At 43.5% G+C, this 26,040-nt stretch overlaps 1 protein-coding gene across 2 annotated transcripts in view; it reads right to left on the reverse strand.

Annotated features, from left to right (window-relative positions):
• Positions 1–26,040, reverse strand: part of LOC117512684 (acid-sensing ion channel 1-like) — a 144,118-nt gene that overhangs the window by 116,747 nt on the left and 1,331 nt on the right. For both annotated transcript variants that reach the window (XM_034172844.1, XM_034172845.1), the window contains exon 2: positions 767–962. In XM_034172844.1, the coding sequence (XP_034028735.1) occupies positions 767–962 (196 nt within the window). The remainder of the gene's footprint in view (positions 1–766; positions 963–26,040) is intronic.

The following is a 26,040-nucleotide window of genomic DNA, read 5'->3' on the forward strand; positions in this document are numbered from 1 at the left end:
CTCCTGATGAAGTCCATCTGCTCTCACCGTGTCTGGCTTAAACTCATTTCTGGCTGTGTGGTGAAAATAACAAAACAAACTCTGAGCCTAACTGCCACTGGAAGGATTCTCTGCGATTCTTGGGTGTTTTGCTTTGGATACTGAAAAAACCATTGTGGTTGGCAACAATTCTCTAGTGCTCAGCTCGAATCTAAGACGGCAGCAAACATTTCCGTACACCTCTGTCAGAGGTACTTTGGTGTTTATGTGCATTGTCTTCCTCCTGGCTCACGCGGGTTTGCCGTCACTCATTCTTCATGAAAGTCAGGTGTGATGCGTTCAAGGATAACAAGCTTCCGAGCCCCGCCTCCCCCATGTGTATTCATCAGTTTAGCTCCTTCAGTATAATTCTGTCAAGGGGTCCAAAGATAAATAATTTAGCATCATGTCTGTCAGCACTGATATTCTATTTCGTCTCACCTCAGAACAGCTTCACTGCAAACGATGTGAGAAAGGACTGGAAGGAAAGGAGTTTTCACTTGCCTGGCTGAGTTCATCAGATTTTGTCATTTCAAATGACCTCCACATAGTTACAGCAATACCATTTGATTTTTACACAACTGCTCCTTTTCACTGGTTCTCTGCGCCCACTTGTTTGCCTCTTGAACTGTCTGATTTATGTTGTAATCTCAACCATATTTGTACAAAACAGAAATAACCACATATCTGGCATTCATTTAAAAAAAAAAAACCCTTTCATTTCAGGTCTTTCCAATGGACAACTTACCACTTTGAAGTCGTCTGCTCTGCACTCAGTGCCGTGGAAGTGACAGGAAAGCAGCATCTCTGTGATATCGTGGCCGGTGCGGTCGTAGAATTCTCGCATGTTAAAGGGTCTCGGCTTGAAATTGTGGAAGTCAGCTTTGACTTTTAGGCTCTCCAGAACGCTCTCCTCTACAAGATGCACATCCCTGATCTCATACCTGGGCAGACAGAGAGAATACAGAGATATGTAATAATATAATAAGTTCAGTTATTTAAATTAAATCATTTAAAAAGACATCTTCACACATAATAGTAGTAGGAGTATGCAACCCAGTCCCATGACAAGTCATGATTCAGCAGCACAAAATATACATTAATCTATTGGTTCGTGATATTGTATCAAAAGGGGCCTCATTTTCGTCATGGCAGCACAAATTCATTCTAATTCATTCCATGATGGCGGCATGAAATTGAAAGTAAAGCGGGCAGGTTGGGGGTGGTTAAGGTTAGGGTTGGGGGTAGAAGTAGGGTTAGTAATAGTGAGTTTAAAAAAAAATGTCAGGAAAATTTGACTCATTTCGTGACGGGAGCACGAAAAAAAAAACGTGAGACTGGGCTGGAGTAGGATAAATAGTACACACACATCTTCAACCACTTAGTCCAATAAAGGGTCACAGGAGGCTGGAGCCCATCCCAGCAGTCATAGAGTGCAAGGTGGGGTACACCCTGGACAGGACACTAGTCTGTCACAGTGCCACATATAGACAAACAAACACATTCACACCCGCACGCACACCTGCGGACAATTTAAAGGTTCCAATACACCTAACCTGCATATCTTTTGAATGTGGGAGGAAGCCGGAGCACCCGGAGAGAACCCGCAAACTCCACACAGAAAGGCCACAGGTGGGAATCAAACCCATGACCTTTTCACTGTGAGGCAACAGTGCTAACCACTAAGCCCGGACAAGTAGTATTAGCAACTTTATTTGTATAGAGGCTATAGATGCACTTCACGACATCAGTAAACAAACCATAGTGCACATCACAGCATAAGTAACTGAGAACAGAATATGTGGTTATGTGTGCCCTTCACATCTGAAACAGTTGTTACTTTGAGTTTGACCTTTTAAGGTCACCCAAGGTCAAATGTGACAACAGAAAGTGACAACAGAAAGATTATATAGGACTTCATTTTAGTATCTAATAGTAACTATAAGTGTATCTTTAACCAATTCTTGAAAATAGCCCAAAAGGTTTGAGCTTGGTTTGTGACTTTGACTTTTAACTGATTTTTCTCAAAATCTCATCACTTTGTCTTTGGATGGTCCTCATTCATTTGGTCTAAAATAAATCAAAATGTATTGCGTTATTTTGTTCACACACAGACAGATACACTGGACTGAAAACCATACCTCTACACATGTTACTGCAGGTCAGCGGGCACTGGTGAAGCTCATCACCACAATCCACCACGCTATGTCACCACTTTGAGTACTGCGTGGCAACCACCACCCAGGCAGACAGCCAGTCAATCCCCACCTTTCTATCTGCTGCAAACAGGTGATACGTGTGCATCTCTTTGGCCTTCTCCAGCCTCTGGGGTCCTCAACAATGAGACACCTACATGCTGGATCATCCCCAGAGAAACATGTCACAGGGCCAAAATGTTGAAGCTGATATTCCCTCACCATGTACCCAGTACTCCTCATCTGAGTCTCTCTAACTGACTGTTCATTTGTAATTCGAGCTTTACCCAAAAATCCTTCGAAGAGACTTGATACCAGTGAGATCTTGTTGTCACTTTAGGTGACTGGTTAACATCCAAGTCTTACAACTGCACAGTAAGACAGAAAGCATGGGGACCCAAAAGACTGAGATCTTCCTTCTCCTGCATATGTATCTGTATCTGTCCATTGACCTCAACTTCATAAGGTCTTCCCAGCCATCTCTCGATCTCAAAGGCTGAGGGTCCAAAGATCTGAATTTCACTGCTAATATTAAAGGATTATTAACCGAGTGCGTGGTCTGTACGGGAAAATATCAGACTGATGCTAACGCTTGGTCCATGCGAAAAACACCGATGTCTGATATCCCCGTATAGACTGAGCAAGTAAGGTTAACAATTCATTTATTATATGGCTATTATTACCTCCACCAAGGAGGTTATGTTTTCGGTCACGTTTTTTTTGTTTGTTTGTTTGTTTGTCTGTCTGTCAGCAGGATAACTCAAAAAGTTTTGAACGTCTTTTGATGAAATTTTGTGGAGTGGTTGGAAATGACAAGAGGAACAAGTGATTAAATTTGAGTGGTGATCCGGATCACGATCCGATAACGCGTTAACATGTCTGTGGCATTTTCAATGTTAAAAGTTAGCATTAAGCAGTTGCAGCTGTCATCACGTTCAGGTGCATTTGTTTTCAAATTGTAATATTTCTTAAATTTATTTTTGTTTATATATTAATAATCTAATTATTATTATATACAATTTTAGAGAAAGAGACAAAAAGAAATAGATCACTGTGCCAAGGAGGGAATCTCTTTAGGGTCAGTGACCCTATGGCCTTGTTTAGAGAAGTGTTTCATAAATGTTAAAAAATTCATATATTTGCAGTTTAGTTGAATAATAAATTGAATTTTGTCTCTTATTTGTTTTTTTCTATAAGCACATGCAATATCAATATCATTGCTCAGATGACAGTAGCTTCTGGTAAAGGTGCAAGTTGCAATAAACTGTGATGCCAAGCGCTAAGGATACATGCTATCCAGTCACAGCAGATTAAACTTTTTTTTACTACTGAGCAAACATCATTGTTAGACTTTTTTAGGTTCAATGATTCCACGGCGTGTAGACGTTATGGCGTCAGTGTGAAAGCTGCTGATGGTTTTGGGCTCGTATAGTCAGACCAGTTTGCTGCACTTCCATGAAGAACTTGATAACAGATAGTCCGGTCTTTAGCTGGTAAGCTTCCAATCTGTGTGTTTTTTCCGATGCTGTTTAGATATTTATGGAGTATGTTCATGCCGACCTGGTTTTTCTAATTGTGCTTTTAGCTTTCTGGTTTGTAACGAATGTGATACACGTTTCAGACCGATTGTCATGGTAACGAGTCAGATATGGGAAAATATCGGACCGGAAATCAACCAATCAGAGCGTGTGTAGTATCGCAGCCACAAAATAAAAGTGAATATATGTATACATTCAACACTTTCACTGCATACAGATACACCTCTAAAGGTAAAAAAAAAAAAAAAAAAGCAAAAAAGTAAAGCAGTAAGGAATATTAAAATCAACAATCAACATATAATACCTCCATAATGATTACAAAATAAAAGAAAATTAAATCAATACAAAGCCAGCACCACGTAAAAAAAAAAAGACTAATTATAAATTTACTTCTAATAAGGAAGAAAACAGATGTGGTAACAGTCTATAGTTCAAAGACTCAACATAATTAGACCCTCTAATCTGAACAGACTGTTCCATAACAGTGTAGCACATTATGGGGGAAAAAAAATGCAACAGTCTGCTGACCTTCGGGACACAGATTAAAGAATGTTTCATAAAGTTGAACTAAATTCCAAAAAAATCTGCTCTCACATATACAGTATAAAAAGTACATCAAACAGTCACTTTTTTTAGTTCAAGCTCTTGAAGCTACATTTTTTGACCATTTGAAGCTTGTTGGTATGACTTTGTGATGGACTAGAAAACATTAATGACAGTCATCACTTCTGGAAGAGACAAGCGCATGATCAATGGATAACAACCAAATCCTCAAAATATTCCACGAGCGGAAAAAAAAAAACGGCATTCTTTGTAACTTCTCTGATATGCAAAGCCATATTAAAAATAATCAATGCATAGTGATAAGATAAAGATTTTTCCACACCACAGACTTTAGGAAACATTATTAAGAGGCTTCCCCTGTGATCACAGTTCAGGACGAATAAGGAGACACACAGACAGACCGTGGAGTACGCTTTTTTCCTGTAGTATTTGACTGTGTGGAACTGATAGTACTGGACGTTATTATACGGTACATAATCAACTTCAAAGTGGAGCTGTATGAGCTCATAAAGACAACCTTCCATTCACTGTCAGTGCAGCACCCCGAGGCCACGAACAGCACTGGCTGTAGTTTCACTGACGTGCTATCAAACTTAATCCAGAATGTGTTGAAGTTGATTGGACTGTTCCGCTCCAAGAGGACATTTCGTGATGTTTTTAATGTGACATTATAAGATATATACAAACATATTGCAAAAGGAACCCGTCATGAACATTGCAACCTGCTTTTCGTTTCCTGCCGTATAGAAAGAGGGCATTAAAACGGGTGGTGTCTGTCTGTGTGTCTTGTGCCTCTATCACACCTTTTGTCACATTTTGCCAGATAATTCATCAACACTTTCAGGTATTGTTTTCATAACGGATCCAAGCCGACTGGCTGAAAAGGTTAATCCCATGAGCGCCTGGCAACATAAATGGGTGAAACAGAGCAGGACAATATTGATCATGATCTGCAATACCACCAAAGTGGTAGAGAAAGCCTCAAGATGGCTATGACTCAAGAGAGAAGATCCATGGGGACAGTGTAGTTACATTTGCCAACTGTACACAAACTGGGGTCTGATCAGCCACAGCTGGATCATCTGGTTGAGGGTATGATGTCGAAAGACACAAAACACCCAATGATTCCAGGAACATCACTGAAGATGTGCCTAGTAGAATCAGTAGATGTATTTTGCACAGATGAAGGTTTCCCCATAAGGGTAGAACACCCTTGAGTTGTCCATAACATGGAAGCTTCTGTCAGGCATTACTACAACCACATCGAGCAGGCAGATGAGTCATATACGAGGGTAGGCTGAAATGTTCTAAGGCTGACTATGATGCAGTTGTCGAATTGAACAAATTCATGGTTATTTTTCTACATAGTCTCCCTGTAACTCCACACACTTCTTCCAGCGGTGCTTGAGTGCTTCGATTCCCTTGGCATAGAAGCTTTCATCTTGAGAGTCAAAATAGACCTCAACGGCAGCCATCACCTCATCATTGCTCCAATAGTGCTTCCCAGCCAAGTTTTTTTTTCAGGTTTGGGAACAGATGAAAGTCCGAGGGTGCCAAGTCATGGGAGTATGGTGGGTGATCTACCAGTTCTAATCCACACTCGTGGATACTGGCCATGGCCACTGTTGACTTGTGAGCTGGGGCATTGTCTTGATGGAACAGCACCCCTTTCGTCATCTTTTCTAGTCGCTTCTTTTTGAGGTTAGAATAGTACTGTCCATTTATGGTTTGTCCCTTTTCAAGATAGTCCATGAACACAATGCCCTTGGCATCCAAGAAAACTGAAACCATGACCTTCCCCGCAGACGAAACGACCTTGGCCTTCTTTGGAGGTGGTGACCTTGGGTGTTTCCACTGCATTGATTGTTTTTTTGTCTCTGGTTCAAAGTGGTGAACCCAACACTCATCCTGGGTAAGAAAATGTTCCATGTAATTGCCTGGATCCTCTTCAAATTGCGCCAAGTTTGCCTTCGACATGACTAGCCTGGTGCGTTTCTGATCAGGCGTCAGAAGACGTGGCACCCACCGAGCTGACACCTTTGACATTCAAAGTTCTTCATGCAGAATGTGTTCAATTCTCTCACAGGATATTCCCACAGCATCTGCTAGCTGATTAATCGTCAATCGTCTGTTGTCCATCACCATTTCATGAACAAGGTCAATGTTTTCCTGGGTTGTGGCTGTTGCAGGCCGCCCAGACCTTGGGTCATCTTCAAGGCTCTCTCTGCCCCTCTTAAATTCAGCTGCCCACTTCTGCACTGTAGATATGGAGGGAGCTTCATCCCCTAATGTAGCAACCATATCCGCATGAATGTACTTGGGCTTTAACCCCTTCTTATGCAGGTACTTAATCACACCGCGATGCCAGATTTTGTCCATTTTTGCCGTTTCTCTCTACCACAAACTTTCAAACTTGGCTATGAACCACAAACTACCTCACAACCTAGAAGAAAAAAAACACAGTCATCAGAAGAGTTGAACTTAATGCATGCCAAGTTTTAATGAAATGGCATTTCTCCTTCTTGGTGAGCCTTAGAACTTTTCAGCCTACCCTCGTATGAGCCAGGCTCAAAATGGCATTGAAAACAGTACCAGAGGATCAAAATACCAGCTAATGGTCAAGAAAGCAATCACCCAGGACTCTTTAGACAAGATAGACCAACTTGAGTATGGCCTGGATTAACCACAAGGAAGCCTATGACTCAGTCCTCCACACACCAATACCTGTACAAAGACAACCAGGCACTGACAGGCTTCCTCCGGAACTTGATGTGGCTGTGGACTCTAAACATCAGAGGCAAACTCTAGGGTCATCACACAAGTGATCAATCAGGTGTGGCAAGGTGAAGTACTGTCCCCATTGCTGTTCTGCACAGACCTGATGCTTCACAAAGACAGAATATGGTTACAGGTTCAGGAGAGGGGTGACCATCAGCTACCTCCTCTCCGAATGACATCAAATTTTACATCAAGAGTGAACGAGACATCGATTGACTGATCCATCTAAGCATGATATTCAGCATTGACATCAGCATGACAAGTGCAGTTAAATGGTGGCAAAGAGGGGACGATGGTTAAGACTGAGATAGTGAAATTTCCTTTCATGTGATGCAGCTCACAGAAGTGCGATTACGCCACCTTGCATGAAAAGAAAGCTGAATAGCTGTAAATGTACCCGCGCTGTGATCTCCCGCTGTGTTTTTATTAAAAATGTCACACTTTTAATGGACTCACCAAAATGCAGATTACTGGGGGTTTTCAGAGGCCACTCAGTTTTTTAAATGAAGAACCTCAGGAACTCTCATGCCAAGGTCGCAACTTTTTGGGAATATATGGCTTTATTTATACATTCTTAATATACTCCAAATTTGTTTTGTAAACATTATGTGATATGGATTGTATAATATACTATTTATAATAACATAGACTTATAAAACATTAATTTTGAATACTTTTTATTGTAGCATTCCTGTCATACCACGTTTGTCAAGGACGCACGCACGCACATACATACATATATATATATATATATATATATATATATATATATATATATATATATATATATATATATATATATATACATACAGACATACATATATATATAGGGAATAACCCTGTTGTGTCTGATGATTTGCAGATGTTAATGCTGGATTTTACGGTCGCAAATGGACTTTTACCATGTCGCCAGTAAAAGTCCATTTGCGACCGTAATCCAACCCCACCCCACAAAAGTAAAAGAAAACGGTCAACACGACTTTGACATTGTTGCGCACCTGCAGTTCTTTCTTTGGCCTCTGTGATGTTGGATCTTCCCATTACGATGACAGAAACTTGTTTTCGTACCTGTAAACCCATGTCTCATCACCAGTGATCACAGTGTTCAGGACGTCTGTTTACATATTCCAGCATGTCCTCCGAGATTCCAGACGCAGTTGGTTCTGCACCATCATCAGCAGCTTTGGCGCAGATTTTGCAGATATTCTCCACATGCTCAAACCCTCCGTCAAAATCCAATGTGCCAAACCTGTGCTTATCTGCACCTCTGTGACATGTCATCCATCCATGGCCAAACTCCACATTCTGTCAGTCACTTGGTCATTTCGGCTTGTGGATCGCCTACTGGAAGGTGAGTCACTCTCCACTGAAGTGCACCCATTTTTGAAGTGATTATATGCACTTTTATTTGATTTATGCTCATATCATTGTCAAAAGCGTGCTGAATTTTGTGAATGTTTTCCGCTTGTATATCTCCAAGCTTTAGTCAAATTTTGATGCAATACCTTTACTCAAGTGGTTCTGTCATGTTATCAAATGTTAAAATATGAGAATCTGACAGTTGCTCATTGCATAAAAAAAAGAATTGAATCTATTTTTTAAAAAACTGCAACTGTGCCGTGGCCACACTTCATTCTTGTATAACTTTTTTGTGATTCTTAATCTGATTTGTATTGTTTTTTCCATAGTCCCTAAAATTTTCTAACAATAAAAATAAATAATAAAAATCTAATCAATTCTTATTTTTTATTTCTTTTATTTCTCTAATGACTCGCTTCATTCAGGTAATAATTATTAATATTTGTGCAATTATACGGCCCATTGTTCCAGATGCAGAGTGCGGTGTTTTTCTTTGATTGATGTTTGCTTCCTTCTGTTTGTGCCGTGCAAACGTGTTTAGAAGGTACTTCTGAGAAAAAAATCCCACGAGCACATGATGATGGGATCATCAAAAGCTGACAGGTGTGTGCGTGCGTGCATGCGTTCGTGCGTGCGCGTGTGCGTACAACTTAAATATCATGCAAGAAGACATTTCCCAGATCACTGACTCCAAACATGTGAATTAGGCAGAGAACATTCTTAAATAATTTCATGCCACTGGCACTTTCATTTTAGGCCTGCACGAGGCCATGACAACAAAGTGAGACAGTGCAACAGCTCGCCAGTTTGCCAAGGGAAGCAGGATAATGGGCTACAAACCTTCTGGAGAGTGAAACAGTCAAGTACACGGATGAGGAAACCTAGAATTAAAAGCTCCTGTTTATGCTTTGGTCTCTAACTCTGAAAAGTCTTCTTGTGAACCTCTGCCTGAACTGTGGTATTAAGAGATGTGTTTATGAAAAGAAAAGAAAAAAAAAATCCATGTAGCAAGTGTTGGTTATCAATTACAGCAGCATCACAGAAAAAAAGTCTTAATTTTAGAGTTCAGTCTGAGTTCAACATTCAAAATTAAGGTTTGAAACTGTCTGAAAGCCCACAGAAACGAAAAGCCAGAGGTCTTTACCACTCTGCACTGAGTTCTATATCCTCCATGCCTTTGACTGACAGCCTGTCAGAGTTTCACATCCACTCACTGAGATCTAAGCTCATTTATCTCAAATACATTACACAAGCATCCTATCTGTTTTATAATCTCCTCTTGACTTTTACACATAAAAAGCACCATAAAACAGAGCACAACTACAAGATTAGTGACAATATTTCCTCCAGTTTCAGAGATCCGCCTCCTCTTTCCTCCTCATTTCCTCCTCTCTCTCAAAAAACAAAAATGAAAACAAAAAAACAGCTATCATAACAACAGTGTGATAATCAGGTTTCCAAGTCCCGGTGTCACAGACCGAATGGACCCCCTCTAAAAATTGGTCCTCCTGCCTTCACTGCGCATGCGTCATTTCGGACCACAGCAGCTTGTCTGAGTCTGACTCTCTTCACCCAAAGCAATCAAGTCAGTTTTAAGCAGAAACAAGGCTGTTTTTAGAAGAAATGAGGCAAAACTCTGTGATGCTTTGAAATGACCGACGTGCAGTGAACGCATCAGCTTGCAGCTCGTGTAGCCATGGCACTCTGATCGCTTCATCCGTCTTTTATGATAAAATAATGCTGAATTTATGTGGAAATGATTGTTGTACATCAGCTTCAGATATCTGTCGCTGAGATAGATGATAACTGGAGTGCAGTTTGAAGCAGAAACGAGGTGATAATCCGTGAACAGCGGCTAATAACACATGCGCAGTAAAGGCAGACTGGACTGAATTTTTGGGGGGACCGTTCGGTCTGCGACACCAGTCTTACCCCCAACTCAATACAGGCAGCCTGATGTTGCTCCATTTTCATTTGTTTCTTCACAGTAAATTTTGCAGAGCAAAATAAACTCTGACAGAACTACATTTGGTCCCACACCAAGGATGCGATCCCAGAACCTTCTTGCTGTGAGGCTACAGTGCTAACCACTAATCGTGCTGCCCACATGAAGAAACTCACCTGTTATAATCAAAATTTCTGCCTGAAACCACTACTTTAAAGGGGAATGCTAAGATTTTTTAAAACTGTGTTCTATTTTTAGATATTCTGGGGTTCATCTTTTCACTTTGGAAAAAAAACTATTTTAATCAGTGTAGTGCTGAAAAAAATTATCTCCTTTCTAGTAGGCTGAGCCCCTCATTGACTTGTCATGACTCAGGGGAAGGCAGCACCGCCGGACAGCTAAGGGAAGCAGCTAACTACGTAATTAACCATTTTAAAAAGTTTCTGTTGTGTGGGCCGCTGAAGAGGAGGTACTGCTGGCCCACCACCACCAGAGGGCGCCTTGCCTGAAGTGCGGGCTTCAGGCACAAGAGGGTGCTGCCGCCTTTCAGGAACAGCTGGGGTGACAGCTGTCACTCGTCAACTATGACAGCTGTCACCAATCTCCTGGTCATCAACCACACACACAAAAGGCTGCAGTTTCTCCTTCTGTTGACCCGGTGCCAAATACAGACATTCCACTGGTCGTCCAACAAACCCCCCCCCCCCCCCCCCCCCCCCCCACCATCCCCTGAAGCTTACATAAGTTCCCCGGAGCCGTACGGAGGTTGTGTGGAGACGTGCGCTGACTTTGTAATGCAGTGTTCGCTCGTCTTTTCACAGTGTCCCGTAATGTATGCTTCAGACGCCAGTAGGGTGGCTTATGTCATTAATTTGCTTCGAGGTGAGGCACGCGCTTGGGCTACAGCGCTTTGGGAGCAGAATTCATAAACGGACTTCATAAACGGACTGTCGTCAGTCCTGAAGGAGCACCTGGTGGCTAAGGATGAGCCGCGGGATTTGGATGGTCTAATCAATCTGGTTATACGTTTGGACAATCAATTAGCAGAACGCCGTCGGGAGCGAGACGAAGGACATGGCCGGGCACGCGCCGTCCCTCTCCCTTCTGGTTCCGACAAGGTTCCACCCTCCCCATGCTCCACAGCCTCTGCGCTCCGTGTGGCAACAGCTCCCCCTGCTGACGATGCTATGGACACGAGCAGGGCCAGATTAAGAACATCTTACAGACAGAGGAGAATGGCCTGCGGGGAGTGCTTTTTCTGCGGCTCAAAGGAGCATCAGCAAAAAGACTGCCCCAAACCTCCCCAATGGGTGCTGGTTTCTTTTTTGTGGGCAAGAAAGATGGCGGACTCCGTCCATGCATTGATTACAGAGGGCTGAACGAGATCACGGTTCGCAACCGATACCCGTTACCTCTGTTGGATTCGGTGTTTACACCGTTGCATGGAGCCCAAATTTTCACAAAAATTGATCTTAGGAATGCGTACCACCTGGTTCGGATCCGGAAGGGAGACGAATGGAAGACGGCATTTAACACCCCGTTAGGTCACTTTGAGTACCTGGTCATGCTGTTCGGCCTCACTAACGGCCCTGCGACATTCCAAGCGTTGATTGATTGATAGAAGGAGAGAGCATATCTCACCCATATTGGCCTCTCTTCATTGGCTTCCTGTTAATTCTAGAATAGAATTTAAAATTCTTCTTCTTACTTATAAGGTTTTGAATAATCAGGTCCCATCTTATCTTAGGGACCTCGTAGTACCATATCACCCCAATAGAGCGCTTCGCTCTCAGACTGCAGGCTTACTTGTAGTTCCTAGGGTTTGTAAGAGTAGAATGGGAGGCAGAGCCTTCAGCTTTCAGGCTCCTCTCCTGTGGAACCAGCTCCCAATTCAGATCAGGGAGACAGACACCCTCTCTACTTTTAAGATTAGGCTTAAAACTTTCCTTTTTGCTAAAGCTTATAGTTAGGGCTGGATCAGGTGACCCTGAACCATCCCTTAGTTATGCTGCTATTGACGTAGACTGCTGGGGGGTTCCCATGATGCATTGTTTCTTTCTCTTTTTGCTCTGTATGCACCACTCTGCATTTAATCATTAGTCATCGATCTCTGCTCCCCTCCACAGCATGTCTTTTTCCTGGTTCTCTCCCTCAGCCCCAACCAGTCCCAGCAGAGCCTGGTTCTGCTGGAGGTTTCTTCCTGTTAAAAGGGAGTTTTTCCTTCCCACTGTAGCCAAGTGCTTGCTCACAGGGGGTCGTTTTGACCGTTGGGGTTTTACATAATTATTGTATGGCCTTGCCTTACAATATAAAGCGCCTTGGGGCAACTGTTTGTTGTGATTTGGCGCTATATAAAAAAATCGATTGATTGATTGATTGATTGATTAATGACGTCTTGCGGGACTTCCTGCATCGGTTTGTCTTCGTATATCTAGACGATATACTCATCTTCTCCCCGGACCCTGAGACTCATGTCCGGCATGTACGTCACGTCCTGCAGCGGTTGTTGGAGAACCGACTGTTTGTGAAGGGCGAGAAGTGTGAGTTCCACCGTACTTCTTTGTCCTTCCTGGGGTTTATCATCTCCTCCAACTCCGTCGCCCCTGATCCGGCCAAGGTTGCGGCGGTGAGAGACTGGCCCCAACCGACAAGCCGTAGGAAACTACAACAGTTCCTCGGTTTTGCAAATTTTTACCAGAGGTTCATTAAGGGCTACAGTCAGGTAGTTAGCCCCCTGACAGCCCTGACCTCCCCAAAAGTCCCCTTCACCTGGTCGGATCGGTGCGAAGCCGCGTTTAGGGAGTTGAAACATTGGTTCTCGACTGCACCAGTTCTGGTGCAGCCCGATCCTTGCTGCCAGTTTGTGGTTGAAGTGGATGCCTCGGACTCAGGGATAGGAGCCGTGCTGTCCCAGAGCGGGGAGTCCGATCAGATTCTCCATCCTTATGCCTATTTCTCACGCAGGTTGACCCCAGCTGAGCGGAACTATGACGTGGGCAATCGGGAACTCCTCATGGTGAAGGAGGCTCTTGAGGAGTGGAGACATCTGTTAGAGGGAGCCACGGTACCATTTACGGTTTTCACGGACCACCGGAACCTGGAGTATATCAGGACCGCCAAGCGGCTGAACCCCAGGCAAGCCCGCTGGTCATTGTTCTTTGGGCATTTTGACTTCCGGATCACCTACCGCCCCGGGACCAAGAACCAAAGATCAGATGCTCTGTCCCGGGTTCACGAAGTCGAAGTCAAAACCGAGCTGTCGGATCCGCCGGAATCCATTCTACCTGAGTCCACTATCATGGCCACCCTTACCTGGGACGTGGAGAAGACCATGCGGGAGGCCCTGGCATGGAACCCGGACCCGGGTACAGGACCGAAGAACCGCCTGTACGTCCCACCAGAGGCCAGAGCTGCCGTCCTGGACTTCTGTCATGGTTCCAAACTCTCCTGCCATCCGGGGGTGCAAAGGACCGTGGCAGTGGTCCGGCAGCGCTTCTGGTGAGCGTCCATGGAAGCCGACGTCCGGGACTATGTCCAGGCCTGCACCACCTGCGCCAGGGGAAAAGCTGATCACCACCGGGCACAGGGACTCCTCCAACCGTTACCTGTGCCCCATCGCCCCTGGTCCCACATCGGCCTGGACTTCGTCACGGGCCTCCCGCCGTCCTGGGATATGACTACCATCCTCACGATAGTGGACCGATTCTCCAAGGCGGCCCACTTTGTGGCCCTCTTGAAGCTCCCTACGGCCCAGGAGACAGCGGACCTCCTGGTCCACCACGTCGTGCGTCTGCATGGGATACCCGTGGACATCATCTCGGATCGAGGTCCCCAGTTCTCCTCTCAAGTCTGGAGGAGTTTCTGCCGGGAACCGTGAGCCTCTCGTCCGGGTATTTGAGGTATGTCTGGGGTACCAGCCCCCATTGTTTCCTGTGGTGGAGGGAGAGGTCGGTGTGCCCTCGGTCCAGGCCCACCTGCAGAGGTGCCGTCGGATGTGGCGCACCACCCGTTCTGCCTTGTTGAAGGCCCGGATGAGGGCTAAGATCCATGCAGACTGCCGGCGTTCCCCGGCCCCTGCATACCAGCCTGGGCTTGAGGTGTGGCTTTCTACGAAGGACATCCCCCTCCAATTGGACTCACCTAAACTCAAGGACAGGTATATCGGTCCTTTCAAGATCCTCAAAGTCCTCAGTCCGGCCGCAGTGAAGCTCCAGCTCCCAGCTTCACTGCGGGTCCACCCGGTTTTCCATGTTTCCCGGATCAAGCCGCACCACACCTCACCCCTCTGTGCTCCCGGACCTGCGCCGCCTCCTGCCCGGATCATCGACGGGGAGCCGGCTTGGACTGTGCGTGGGCTCCTGGATGTCTGCCGGAAGGGCTGGGGCTTCCAGTACTTGGTGGACTGGGAAGGTTATGGACCTGAAGAATGCTCCTGGGTGAAGAGGAGCTTCATCCTGGATCCGGCCCTCCTGGCCGATTTATACCGGCGACACCCGGACAAGCCTGGTCGGGCACCGGGAGGCGCCCGTTGAGGGAGGGGTCCTGTTGTGTGGGCTGCTGAAGAGGAGGTACTGCTGGCCCACCACCACCAGAGGGCACCCTGCCTGAAGTGCGGGCTTCAGGCACGAGAGGGCGCTGCCGCCTTTCAGGAACAGCTGGGGTGACAGCTGTCCCTCATCAACTATGACAGCTGTCACCAATCTCCTGGTCATCAACCACACACACAAAGCTAGACGACATCTCCACCTCGTCGCCGAGATATCGTTTGCCTTTGGAGGTAAAACCCTCAGCCGTGTTCAGTAGGTGCTACTGGTATTGTTACTGTGTTCCTGTTTTGGAGGTGGAGGTGTCTTACCCACCATTAAGGAACTGTCGCTGCTTGTATTTGCTGGTTGCTGGGTGTACACACACCCACACATAACTGTTTCTGCTTCCTGCCAGCAGTACCAGATCGGACAGCCGGAGACGGTGGCCACCTGGGGACTCGGAACTTGGTGGCTCCAGTATTCTCCGGATTCGGTGGCAGTGGAAATCGTGAGGGATCCGGCTCTTCTCTGGACGGACGTCTTCTATCCTCGAGCCTGCCCACACGTCACCTTTGTACATTTGACTCTGTCCAAATTCTGTATTTGTCTGTATTTCGTTGTGCACGCTTCACAACAGTAAAGTGTTGTATTTTTGGCTCATCTATTGTCCGTTCATTTACGCCCCCTGTTGTGGGTCCGTGTCATTACACTTTCACAACAGTTTCTTTACATTTAGTGATGTAAACATTAATTTAACCAGGTTTGTCCCATTGAGATCAAGACCTCGTTTACAAGGGAGACCTGGACAACTATAAAGTTTCCAATTCAACTAAGCTGCATGTCTTTAAATGTGGGAGGAAACGCATGCAAACATGGGGATAACATGCAAACTCCACACAGAAAGGCCACAGGTGGAAATCGAACCTATGAGCTTCTTGCTGTAAGGCAACAGTGCTAACCGCTAATCCACCGTGCTGCCCAACATACACACATGTGCCTGGACCTCTTCATGCTACCAGACACTTGTTATTTTCATCTATTCTGCAGTGATGAGAAGCGGTTAACTGTGTGTTTTAGGTTGACTCGTATAATTACATTCTGTTTAGCCCGTGATGGTGTTTCACTGTTGTGTTGCACTGATTAAAACTGTTTTTGTCCCAAATGAAAAGATAAACCTAAAAGTATATAAAAAAAAATAGAGCCCAGGTTGAAGACTGTTATCTTCTGTGACATAAGTCACGGAAGACCTTATAGGAGCATGGGCGCAATTTGGTGGGGGATAGGGGGGACATGCCCCCCCACCTTTTCAACCAGGGGGGACAGAATATGGTATGTCACCCCCACCTTCTGACATATATGTGTGTACTTGAAACATGCTATGCCAGTCTTATGTGCAAACCATGTCAGAATAGTATCTTTGTTTCTGCAAGTTTGTATTTTTAGCAGCATTGACTTTTTTTTTCTAATTATAGACCCATTTCTAAGATGCTATTTTTATCTAAAATACTTGAAAAGGTGATCTATACTCAATTACAGTCGCACCTTACTGCATTTGACATAACTGAAAAATTCCAGTCTGGTTTTAAACCTTTGCACAGCACTGAAACTGCTCTTTTAAAAGTTTTTAATGATCTTCTTTTAATCATGGACTCTGGCAGCTCAGCTGTGCTTGTGCTTTTAGATTTAACTGCAGCCTTTGACACTGTTGACCACCAAATCCTATTATCTCGCCTTGAATCATGCGTTGGATTAAATGGCACAATGCTCAAATGGTTCAAGTTCTATTTGACTGGTCAGTGCTTTTCTGTAAACCTTGGTCCTTTTGCGTCACAGAAAGCCCCTTTGACTTGTGGAGTACCTCAAGGTTCAATTTTAGGGCCAATTCTATTTTCACTCTATTTGCTTCCTTTGGGATCAATTTTTTAGAAATATAACATTCAGTTTCACTGCTTTGCTGATGATGTGCAGATTTATCTATCTCTGAACCTTAAAACAAACTCATCTGCCATTCTACAGACTTGCTTTCAAGAAGTCAAAGACTGGATGTTTTTAAACTTTTTGAATCTAAATGAAAGCAAAACAGAGATTGTGGTCCTTGGTGACCTTGACCTTTCTGCCTTTGGTTCTCTCGCCTCCTACTGTCGTTCATCTGCTAAGACCCTTGGTGTTTTTATAGACAGCTCTTTTAAATTCAAGAAGCAGATCAACACAGTGGTCAAAACAAGCTTCTTCCAGCTTAGACTTTTAAGTAAAATCAAGCGTTACCTTCCCCCAAAACAGCTGGAACAGGTTGTGCACGCCTTGATCATGTCTCGTTTAGACTACTGCAGTTCTCTGTATGTTGGTCTTAATCAGTCGTCTCTGCATCGCCTCCAGATGGTGCAAAATGCAGCTGCGCGTCTGCTCACTGGAGCCAAACGGCACCAACACATTTCTCCTGTGTTATCTTCACTGCACTGGTTACCTGTTGCTTTTAGAATCGATTTTAAGATTTTGTTGCTTGTTTTTAAATCAATTCACGGTCAAGCCCCATTCTATTTATCTGATATGCTGTCATTGCACACTCCAGGAAGAGCACTGCTCTCCACGGACGAGAGTTTACTGGTCTGTCTCAGGTCTAAGCTGAAGACCAGGGGAGACAGAGCCTTTGCTGTTGCGGGGCCCAAGCTCTGGAACTCCCTGCCATTGAATGTCCGACTGGCTCCTTCAATTGACTCTTTTAAAGACACATCTTTTTGCACTGGCTTTTAACACAAGATGAGCTGAATACTGCCACATCTTCTATTGTCTTGTTGATTTATTTTGTTCTTGTATTTAACTAAATATAATTTTAATTCCTTTTACTGTACAGCACTTTGGGGCAGTGTTGACTGTTAGTAAATGTGCTTTATAAATAATCCTGACCTTGACCTTGACCTTGTTTACAACACCTGTTTCTTGTTTGTCACATTCAGAATTTTCTGGGACTGCATTTGCCCAGATTTGAAACCAAAATAGTTGCCTCTAGGGACTAGTGTCTACACATAAGTATCAATGGACCATATGCTAATTTACTAAATTTTAAAAGTTAGAAAAGGAAATCAGAAAAGCTGTCTGGGACCTCAGAAAGCCCATCTGCAATTATTGCTTGATCTCCAAAATCAGTCTATGCAAGCGAAATTATGTTCAGTATGAGTGTTGTCATTAGTGCCACTTCGAAAATTAAATTCATGATAAGTAATTTATCCTAAACTTGTGATCTGTTGTTTTTTCAAACATGCAAAAACAAATCTTGAGAAAAAAAAAAATACAGTATGCGATAGTTAATAATTATTAAGAGCCTGTTCTTTCATATTTATGAATACATTTGACCACATTGCAGTTGTTTTTTTTTAATGAAAAGTCAACCTTTTGAGTCTTTTTGAGTTCTACACATGTGGTGATACCTTATTTACACCAGGATGTTAATAAAATCAATGCTGGCTATTCTCAGAATAAAGTACTTATATCCACAGTTTCAAATTGTATAAGTCAAATGGCGTCCACTTTATGGTCTTCTCAAAACATTAAAATTACTGTTCTGGATGCTCTGAATGCATCTGAGCTTATCTAGAAACCATTGGCCTCTGGGGGCCTAAAGCAGCCCCCAGACCCCCGGCCTATGGGCTTCGGCCCTGCGGGCCTCACACTTTGTCCCCCCCCCCAATTTCTAGTTCTAAATTGTGCCCTTGTATAGGAGCTCTGCTTTCTCTGTGTAACACGCCCACAGCCATCACCTTATTCCTGCTCCGCCTCCTTTCAGTGACAGGGCGTGGCAAGCAGAAAGATGCAGAAACAGGTCATTTCTAAGAGGCTGAAAGTACACTCAACAAAAATATAAACGCAACACTTTTGGTTTTGCTCCCATTTTGTATGAGATGAACTCAAAGATCTAAAACTTTTTCCACATACACAGTATCACCATTTCCCTCAAATATTGTTCACAAACCAGTCTAAATCTGTGATAGTGAGCACTTCTCCTTTGCTGAGATAATCCATCCCACCTCACAGGTGTGCCATACCAAGATGCTGATTAGACACCATGATTAGTGCACAGGTGTGCCTTAGACTGCCCACAATAAAAGGCCACTCTGAAAGGTGCAGTTTTATCACACAGCACAATGCCACAGATGTCGCAAGATTTGAGGGAGCGTGCAAATGGCATGCTGACAGCAGGAATGTCAACCAGAGCTGTTGCTCGTGTATTGAATGTTCATTTCTCTACCATAAGCCGTCTCCAAAGGCGTTTCAGAGAATTTGGCAGTACATCCAACCAGCCTCACAACCGCAGACCACATGTAACCACACCAGCCCAGGACCTCCACATTCAGCATGTTCACCTCCAAGATCGTCTGAGACCAGCCACTCGGACAGCTGCTGAAACAATCGGTTTGCATAACCAAAGAATTTCTGCACAAACTGTCAGAAACCGTCTCAGGGAAGCTCATCTGCGTGCTCGTCCTCCTCATCGGGGTCTCGACCTGACTCCAGTTCGTCGTCGTAACCGACTTGAGTGGGCAAATGCTCACATTCGCTGGCGTTTGGCACGTTGGAGAGGTGTTCTCTTCACGGATGAATCCCGGTTCACACTGTTCAGGGCAGATGGCAGACAGCGTGTGTGGCTTCGTGTGGGTGAGCGGTTTTCTGATGTCAATGTTGTGGATCGAGTGGCCCATGGTGGCGGTGGGGTTATTTTATGGGCAGGCGTCTGTTATGGACGAAGAACACAGGTGCATTTTATTGATGGCATTTTGAATGCACAGAGATACCGTGACGAGATCCTGAGGCCCATTGTTGTGCCATACATCCAAGAACATCACCTCATGTTGCAGCAGGATAATGCACGGCCCCATGTTGCAAGGATCTGTACACAATTCTTGGAAGCTGAAAATGTCCCAGTTCTTGCATGGCCGGCATACTCACCGGACATGTCACCCATTGAGCATGTTTGGGATGCTCTGGACCGGCGTATATGACAGCGTGTACCAGTTCCTGCCAATATCCAGCAACTTCGCACAGCCATTGAAGAGGAGTGGACCAACATTCCACAGGCCACAATTGACAACCTGATCAACTCTATGCGAAGGAGATGTGTTGCACTGCATGAGGCAAATGGTGGTCACACCAGATACTGACTGGTATCCCCCCCCCAATAAAACAAAACTGCACCTTTCAGAGTGGCCTTTTATTGTGGACAGTCTAAGGCACACCTGTGCACTAATCATGGTGTCTAATCAGCATCTTGATATGGCACACCTGTGAGGTGGGATGGATTATCTCAGCAAAGGAGAAGTGCTCACTATCACAGATTTAGACTGGTTTGTGAACAATATTTGAGGGAAATGGTGATATTGTGTTTATATTTTTGTTGAGTGTATGTTTCTTGAAATCAGCTGACCACATCTTTCCTCCTGTAAATGCATAATGGTGCATGAAAACTCAGAACCTGCAGCAGCACCGAGATGAAGTTTTATTATTATAATACCTGAGTTCATTTGAGCCTGACAAACTGGCTCTCCACAGCACTGAATGATTCACCACAGTAGAAACTATTAAAGTTGGTTGGATGTGTGACATAATTGCAGTATGAATCTAATTTCCATATTTGTATTGAAAGAAGGGAAAAAGGAAAGGCCATGTGTAGAGTTTCTTTGAATAAATGATACATTATTAAAGGGGGCAGAAAATGAAGGATTTGGAGCGCAGATGGTGGTCATATGGATTTTTATTTTTATTTTATGTCATTATTTTGATAACTCTCATTTAGATTAAACATATGTTTTTCAAGTGAAATTTGGCCAAACTGGTATTTATTGGCACAATTATGTTGCGTTCTCTGCACAGCAAAAATGTGAGTGTTAAAATTGCAAATATTTATATTATTTTTGTCCCCATAAAATGGTATTTTAACTCTTTCTGTATTAAATCTCGAACAATGTTTGAGCTGTTTTTCGTAGTCAATCATACAAGCACTGATTCAGCTCTATATAACAGTGGTTTTCAAAGTGTGGGCCATGGCCCCCTGCTGGGCCAAGAAGATGTCATGAGAGGCCTTTAAAAATTGAATACATTTACAAAACTTTGACTTTCAATTGTGCTGTCAAGTACAAAATTACCTATAATGACACTAAACTAAACAGACTGATGGGATTTAAATTATGTGTTATTCTTATTTTATCTAGAATCATCAAGGATTTACACAGCTGTATATCTCAACGTGGCTGTCGAAAAACCTCTGCATGGGAAACTGACTGCTGTAAGAAGACAAATGTGTGCAGCCAATCCATGCCTGCTGACCTGACAAATTAGGAACATTATAAATTTTGCGCAATGTGCCATCTGACCTTTCATCACTGATGCAAGGGTTTTAGTACGGTGGCGGAGAGAGGCTACAATGTTTCCAAATTATAGAAAGTTCTTGCAAAACACCTGCATCAATTCAACAAGTAGTTGCAGTAGTGGGCACAGATCAGCCAATCAGATAGCACCTAAATACCATCTAACTTTTAAATGAACTTTGAAAACCATTTGCACACCAATTAGATTCCACTGAATTTAGTTCCAATAACTTTCGGTGAACTATCATTTTTAAAAACAACAACAAACTGTCAAAAATGTTTGTAAACCTAAAAATCCTACACGTCTGTTCCATTTTGGAGCTTATATATACACTAATCCAATAAGTGAATTTGACACATCGCATGAAGGTAACAAGCATCACCTGGAGGAAATGCAGTGTAAGCGTAAATTCTATCAGAAGACTTACAAGTCAGCATCTCTCACAAACAGCTAATTGACTTCAGCCACGTACACAACACATACCACTGCGAACTATCACCATAACCCAATCAAACACGTCCTTTAAAAGCTTCAATGTTTCACTCACCTCTCATGTCTTACTGTTCCCCACCTGATGCTCCCTCCACCACCCCACCACCACCAGTTGGTTCCTGTCTGCCTTTTCCATCCAGGTGTGAACAAAGTCTGGGACTAACCCCTAACATTAATCCTAGTTATTTTGTTACCATTTACACAATGCATGTTAAGACATAGATGCTTTGCAAGAAGGTAGAACACAATGGAAGTACAAGCAACACATAACGAGGTTTCGGCACGAAGGATCGTTCAGTCCATCAAGGTGTTGTATTAGTTTAGTAAGATTTTACATATATATATATATATATATATATATATATATACCTGTGACAGACTGGCGTCCTGTCCTGGGTGTACCCCGCCTTGCACTCTATGACTGCTGGGATTGGCTCCAGTACCCCGCGACCCTTAATTGGACTAAGCGGTTGTGGATGAGCGTGTGTGTGTGTGTGTGTGTGTGTATATATACTCAACAAAAATATAAACGCAACACTTTTGGTTTTGCTCCCATTTTGTATGAGATGAACTCAAAGATCTAAAACTTTTTCCACATACACAATATCACCATTTCCCTCAAATATTGTTCACAAACCAGTCTAAATCTGTGATAGTGAGCACTTCTCCTTTGCTGAGATAATCCATCCCACCTCACAGGTGTGCCATATCAAGATGCTGATTAGACACCATGATTAGTGCACAGGTGTGCCTTAGACTGTCCACAATAAAAGGCCACTCTGAAAAGTGCAGTTTTGTTTTATTGGGGGGGGGGGGGGGGTACCAGTCAGTATCTGGTGTGACCACCATTTGCCTCATGCAGTGCAACACATCTCCTTCGCATCATCCGTGACGAGAACACCTCTCCAACGTGCCAAACACCAGCGAATGTGAGCATTTGCCCACTCAAGTCGGTTACGACGATGAACTGGAGTCAGGTCGAGACCCCGATGAGGACGACGAGCATGCAGATGAGCTTCCCTGAGACGGTTTCTGACAGTTTGTGCAGAAATTCTTTGGTTATGCAAACCGATTGTTCCAGCAGCTGCCCGAGTGGCTGGTCTCAGACGATCTTGGAGGTGAACATGCTGGATGTGGAGGTCCTGGGCTGGTGTGGTTACACATGGTCTGCAGTTGTGAGGCTGGTTGGATGTACTGCCAAATTCTCTGAAACGCCTTTGGAGACGGCTTATGGTAGAGAAATGAACATTCAATACACGAGCAACAGCTCTGGATGACATTCCTGCTGTCAGCATGCCAATTGCACGCTCCCTCAAATCTTGCGACATCTGTGGCATTGTGCTGTGTGATAAAACTGCACCTTCCAGAGTGGCCTTTTATTGTGGACAGTCTAAGGCACACCTGTGCACTAATCATGGTGTCTAATCAGCATCTTGATATGGCACACCTGTGAGGTGGGATGGATTATCTCAGCAAAGGAGAAGTGCTCACTATCACAGATTTAGACTGGTTTGTGAACAATATTTGAGGGAAATAGTGATATTGTGTATGTGGAAAAAGTTTTAGATCTTTGAGTTCATCTCATACAAAATGGGAGCAAAACCAAAAGTGTTGCGTTTATATTTTTGTTGAGTGTATATATATATATATATATATATATATATATATATATATATATATATATATATATATATATATATAGAATAGAATAGAATAGAATAGAAAGCCTTTATTGTCATTATACACAGCAAACAGTCTGCATAGTACAACGAGATTAGGGGGGCTGCTCCTTAAAAAGTGCATGCAGTGCAATACCAGACAATATAACATGAATAAACAACAATATCACATAAAGAAACACGTGAAGTCCTTTGCTGAAAAGTAACATTGTGTAACATGTGGACAGTGTAAACAGTGTAGCAATTGAGAGAGTGCAAAAGGAAATGTAAAACTGTATGACAACTATAGGCGATACATTAAACAATGGAACAACTGAAAAATGTGCAAAAGTCCTGTGCTACAAATGAGATAGATATGGTGCGACTCAGTACCTAATATAGTCCGTTTTTAGTGCACATTATTGTTCAACATGGTGATGGTTTTGGGGAAGAAACTGTCTCTGAGTCTATTTGTCCTGGCCTGTATGGACCTGTAGCGCCTGCCAGAGGGCAACAGGTTGAAGAGGTGAAAGCTGGGGTGTGTATTGTCCTTGAGAATGTTCTTGGCCCTACTAAGACAGCGGGAGGTGTTGATGGTGGAAATGGGGGGCAGAGGACAGCCAATGATTTTTTGGGCAGTGTTTGCTACCCTCTGCAGTCTCTTCCTGTCAGCTTCAGTGCAGCTGGAGTGCCACACTGACACTGCGTAGGTCAGCAGGCTCTCTATAGTGGAGCGATAGAAGGTCACCAGCAGGGGTGTGCTTAATTGCTCTTTCCTAAGCACCCTCAAGAAGTGTAGTCACTGCTGGGCCTTCTTGACCAGTGCTGCGGTGTTGACTGACCAGGAGAGGTCAGCAGAGATGTGAACCCCTAGGAACTTGAAGGACTCCACTCGCTCCACACATTCGCCATTGATGTACAGTGGGGCAGGGGCAGTTTTCTTTTGACGGAAGTCCAGGATGAGTTCCTTAGTCTTTGTGATGTTTAGTGCCAAGTTGTTGGCTGCACTCCACTCGACCAGTTTTTGGACCTCATCTCTGTAGGCTGCTTCGTTTCCCCCTGTTATCAGCCCCACCACTGTTGTGTCATCAGCAAATTTAACGATGATGTTCTCCGATATATATATATATATATACACACACACACACACACTACTGCTACTACTACTGAAGTTTTTACTCTTAAAGTGGCTACATTTTTGCTTAATATATTATTGGCAACACATTAAATGGCAGTATAATTGCAGTCTAAAATCAGTGGAAGAGCCACATGCAGAAACCTCTTTCTGTGTTGTTACTTCTGTTGTGGCTGTTGTAAGGTGTCTCTGTGTTGTGTCTTGTATGAATTTGCAACAGACACATTGTCAGATTAAATCCTTGCATGTGGTGTTATTATATTTGTGTTTTCTGTGTTTTTGCAAGATTTTGCAAGACATTTTTAATGCAACTACCTTGCAGGGCTTGAGGTTCTGCAGTTTTATTCATTTCTACAACCCCTGGCAAAAATTATGGAATCACCGGCCTCGGAGGATGTTCATTCAGTTGTTTAATTTTGTAGAAAAAAAGCAGATCACAGACATGACATAAAACTAAAGTCATTTCAAATGGCAACTTTCTGGCTTTAAGAAACACTATAAGAAATCGGAAAAAAAAAAATTGTGGCAGTCAGTAACGGTTACTTTTTTAGACCAAGCAGAGGGAAAAAAATATGGACTCACTCAATTCTGAGGAAAAAATTATGGAATCATGAAAAACAAAAGAACGCTCCAACACATCACTAGTATTTTGTTGCACCACCTCTGGCTTTTATAACAGCTTGCAGTCTCTGAGGCATGGACTTAATGAGTGACAAACAGTATTCTTCATCAATCTGGCTCCAACTTTCTCTGATTGCTGTTGCCGGATCAGCTTTGCAGGTTGGAGCCTTGTCATGGACCATTTTCTTCAACTTCCACCAAAGATTTTCAATTGGATTAAGATCCGGACTATTTGCAGGCCATGACATTGACCCTATGTGTCTTTTTGCAAGGAATGTTTTCACAGTTTTTGCTCTATGGCAAGATGAAAAAAATGATTTCATCATCCCCAAACATCCTTTCAATTGATGGGATAAGAAAAGTGTCCAAAATATCAATGTAAACTTGTGCATTTATTGATGATGTAATGACAGCCATCTCCCCAGTGCCTTTACCTGACATGCAGCCCCATATCATCAATGACTGTGGAAATTTACATGTTCTCTTCAGGCAGTCATCTTTATAAATCTCATTGGAACGGCACCAAACAAAAGTTCCAGCATCATCGCCTTGCCCAATGCAGATTCGAGATTCATCACTGAATATGACTTTCATCCAGTCATCCACAGTCCACGATTGCTTTTCCTTAGCCCACTGTAACCTTGTTTTTTTCTGTTTAGGTGTTAATGATGGCTTTCGTTTAGCTTTTCTCTATGTAAATCCCATTTCCTTTAGGTGGTTTCTTACAGTTCGGTCACAGACGTTGACTCCAGTTTTCTCCCATTCGTTCCTCATTTGTTTTGTTGTGCATTTTTGATTTTTGAAACATATTGCTTTAAGTTTTCTGTCTTGATGCTTTGTTGTCTTCCTTGGTC

The sequence above is a fragment of the Thalassophryne amazonica genome, chromosome 6 (assembly GCF_902500255.1).
Source record: "Thalassophryne amazonica chromosome 6, fThaAma1.1, whole genome shotgun sequence".
Lineage (NCBI taxonomy): Eukaryota > Metazoa > Chordata > Actinopteri > Batrachoidiformes > Batrachoididae > Thalassophryne > Thalassophryne amazonica.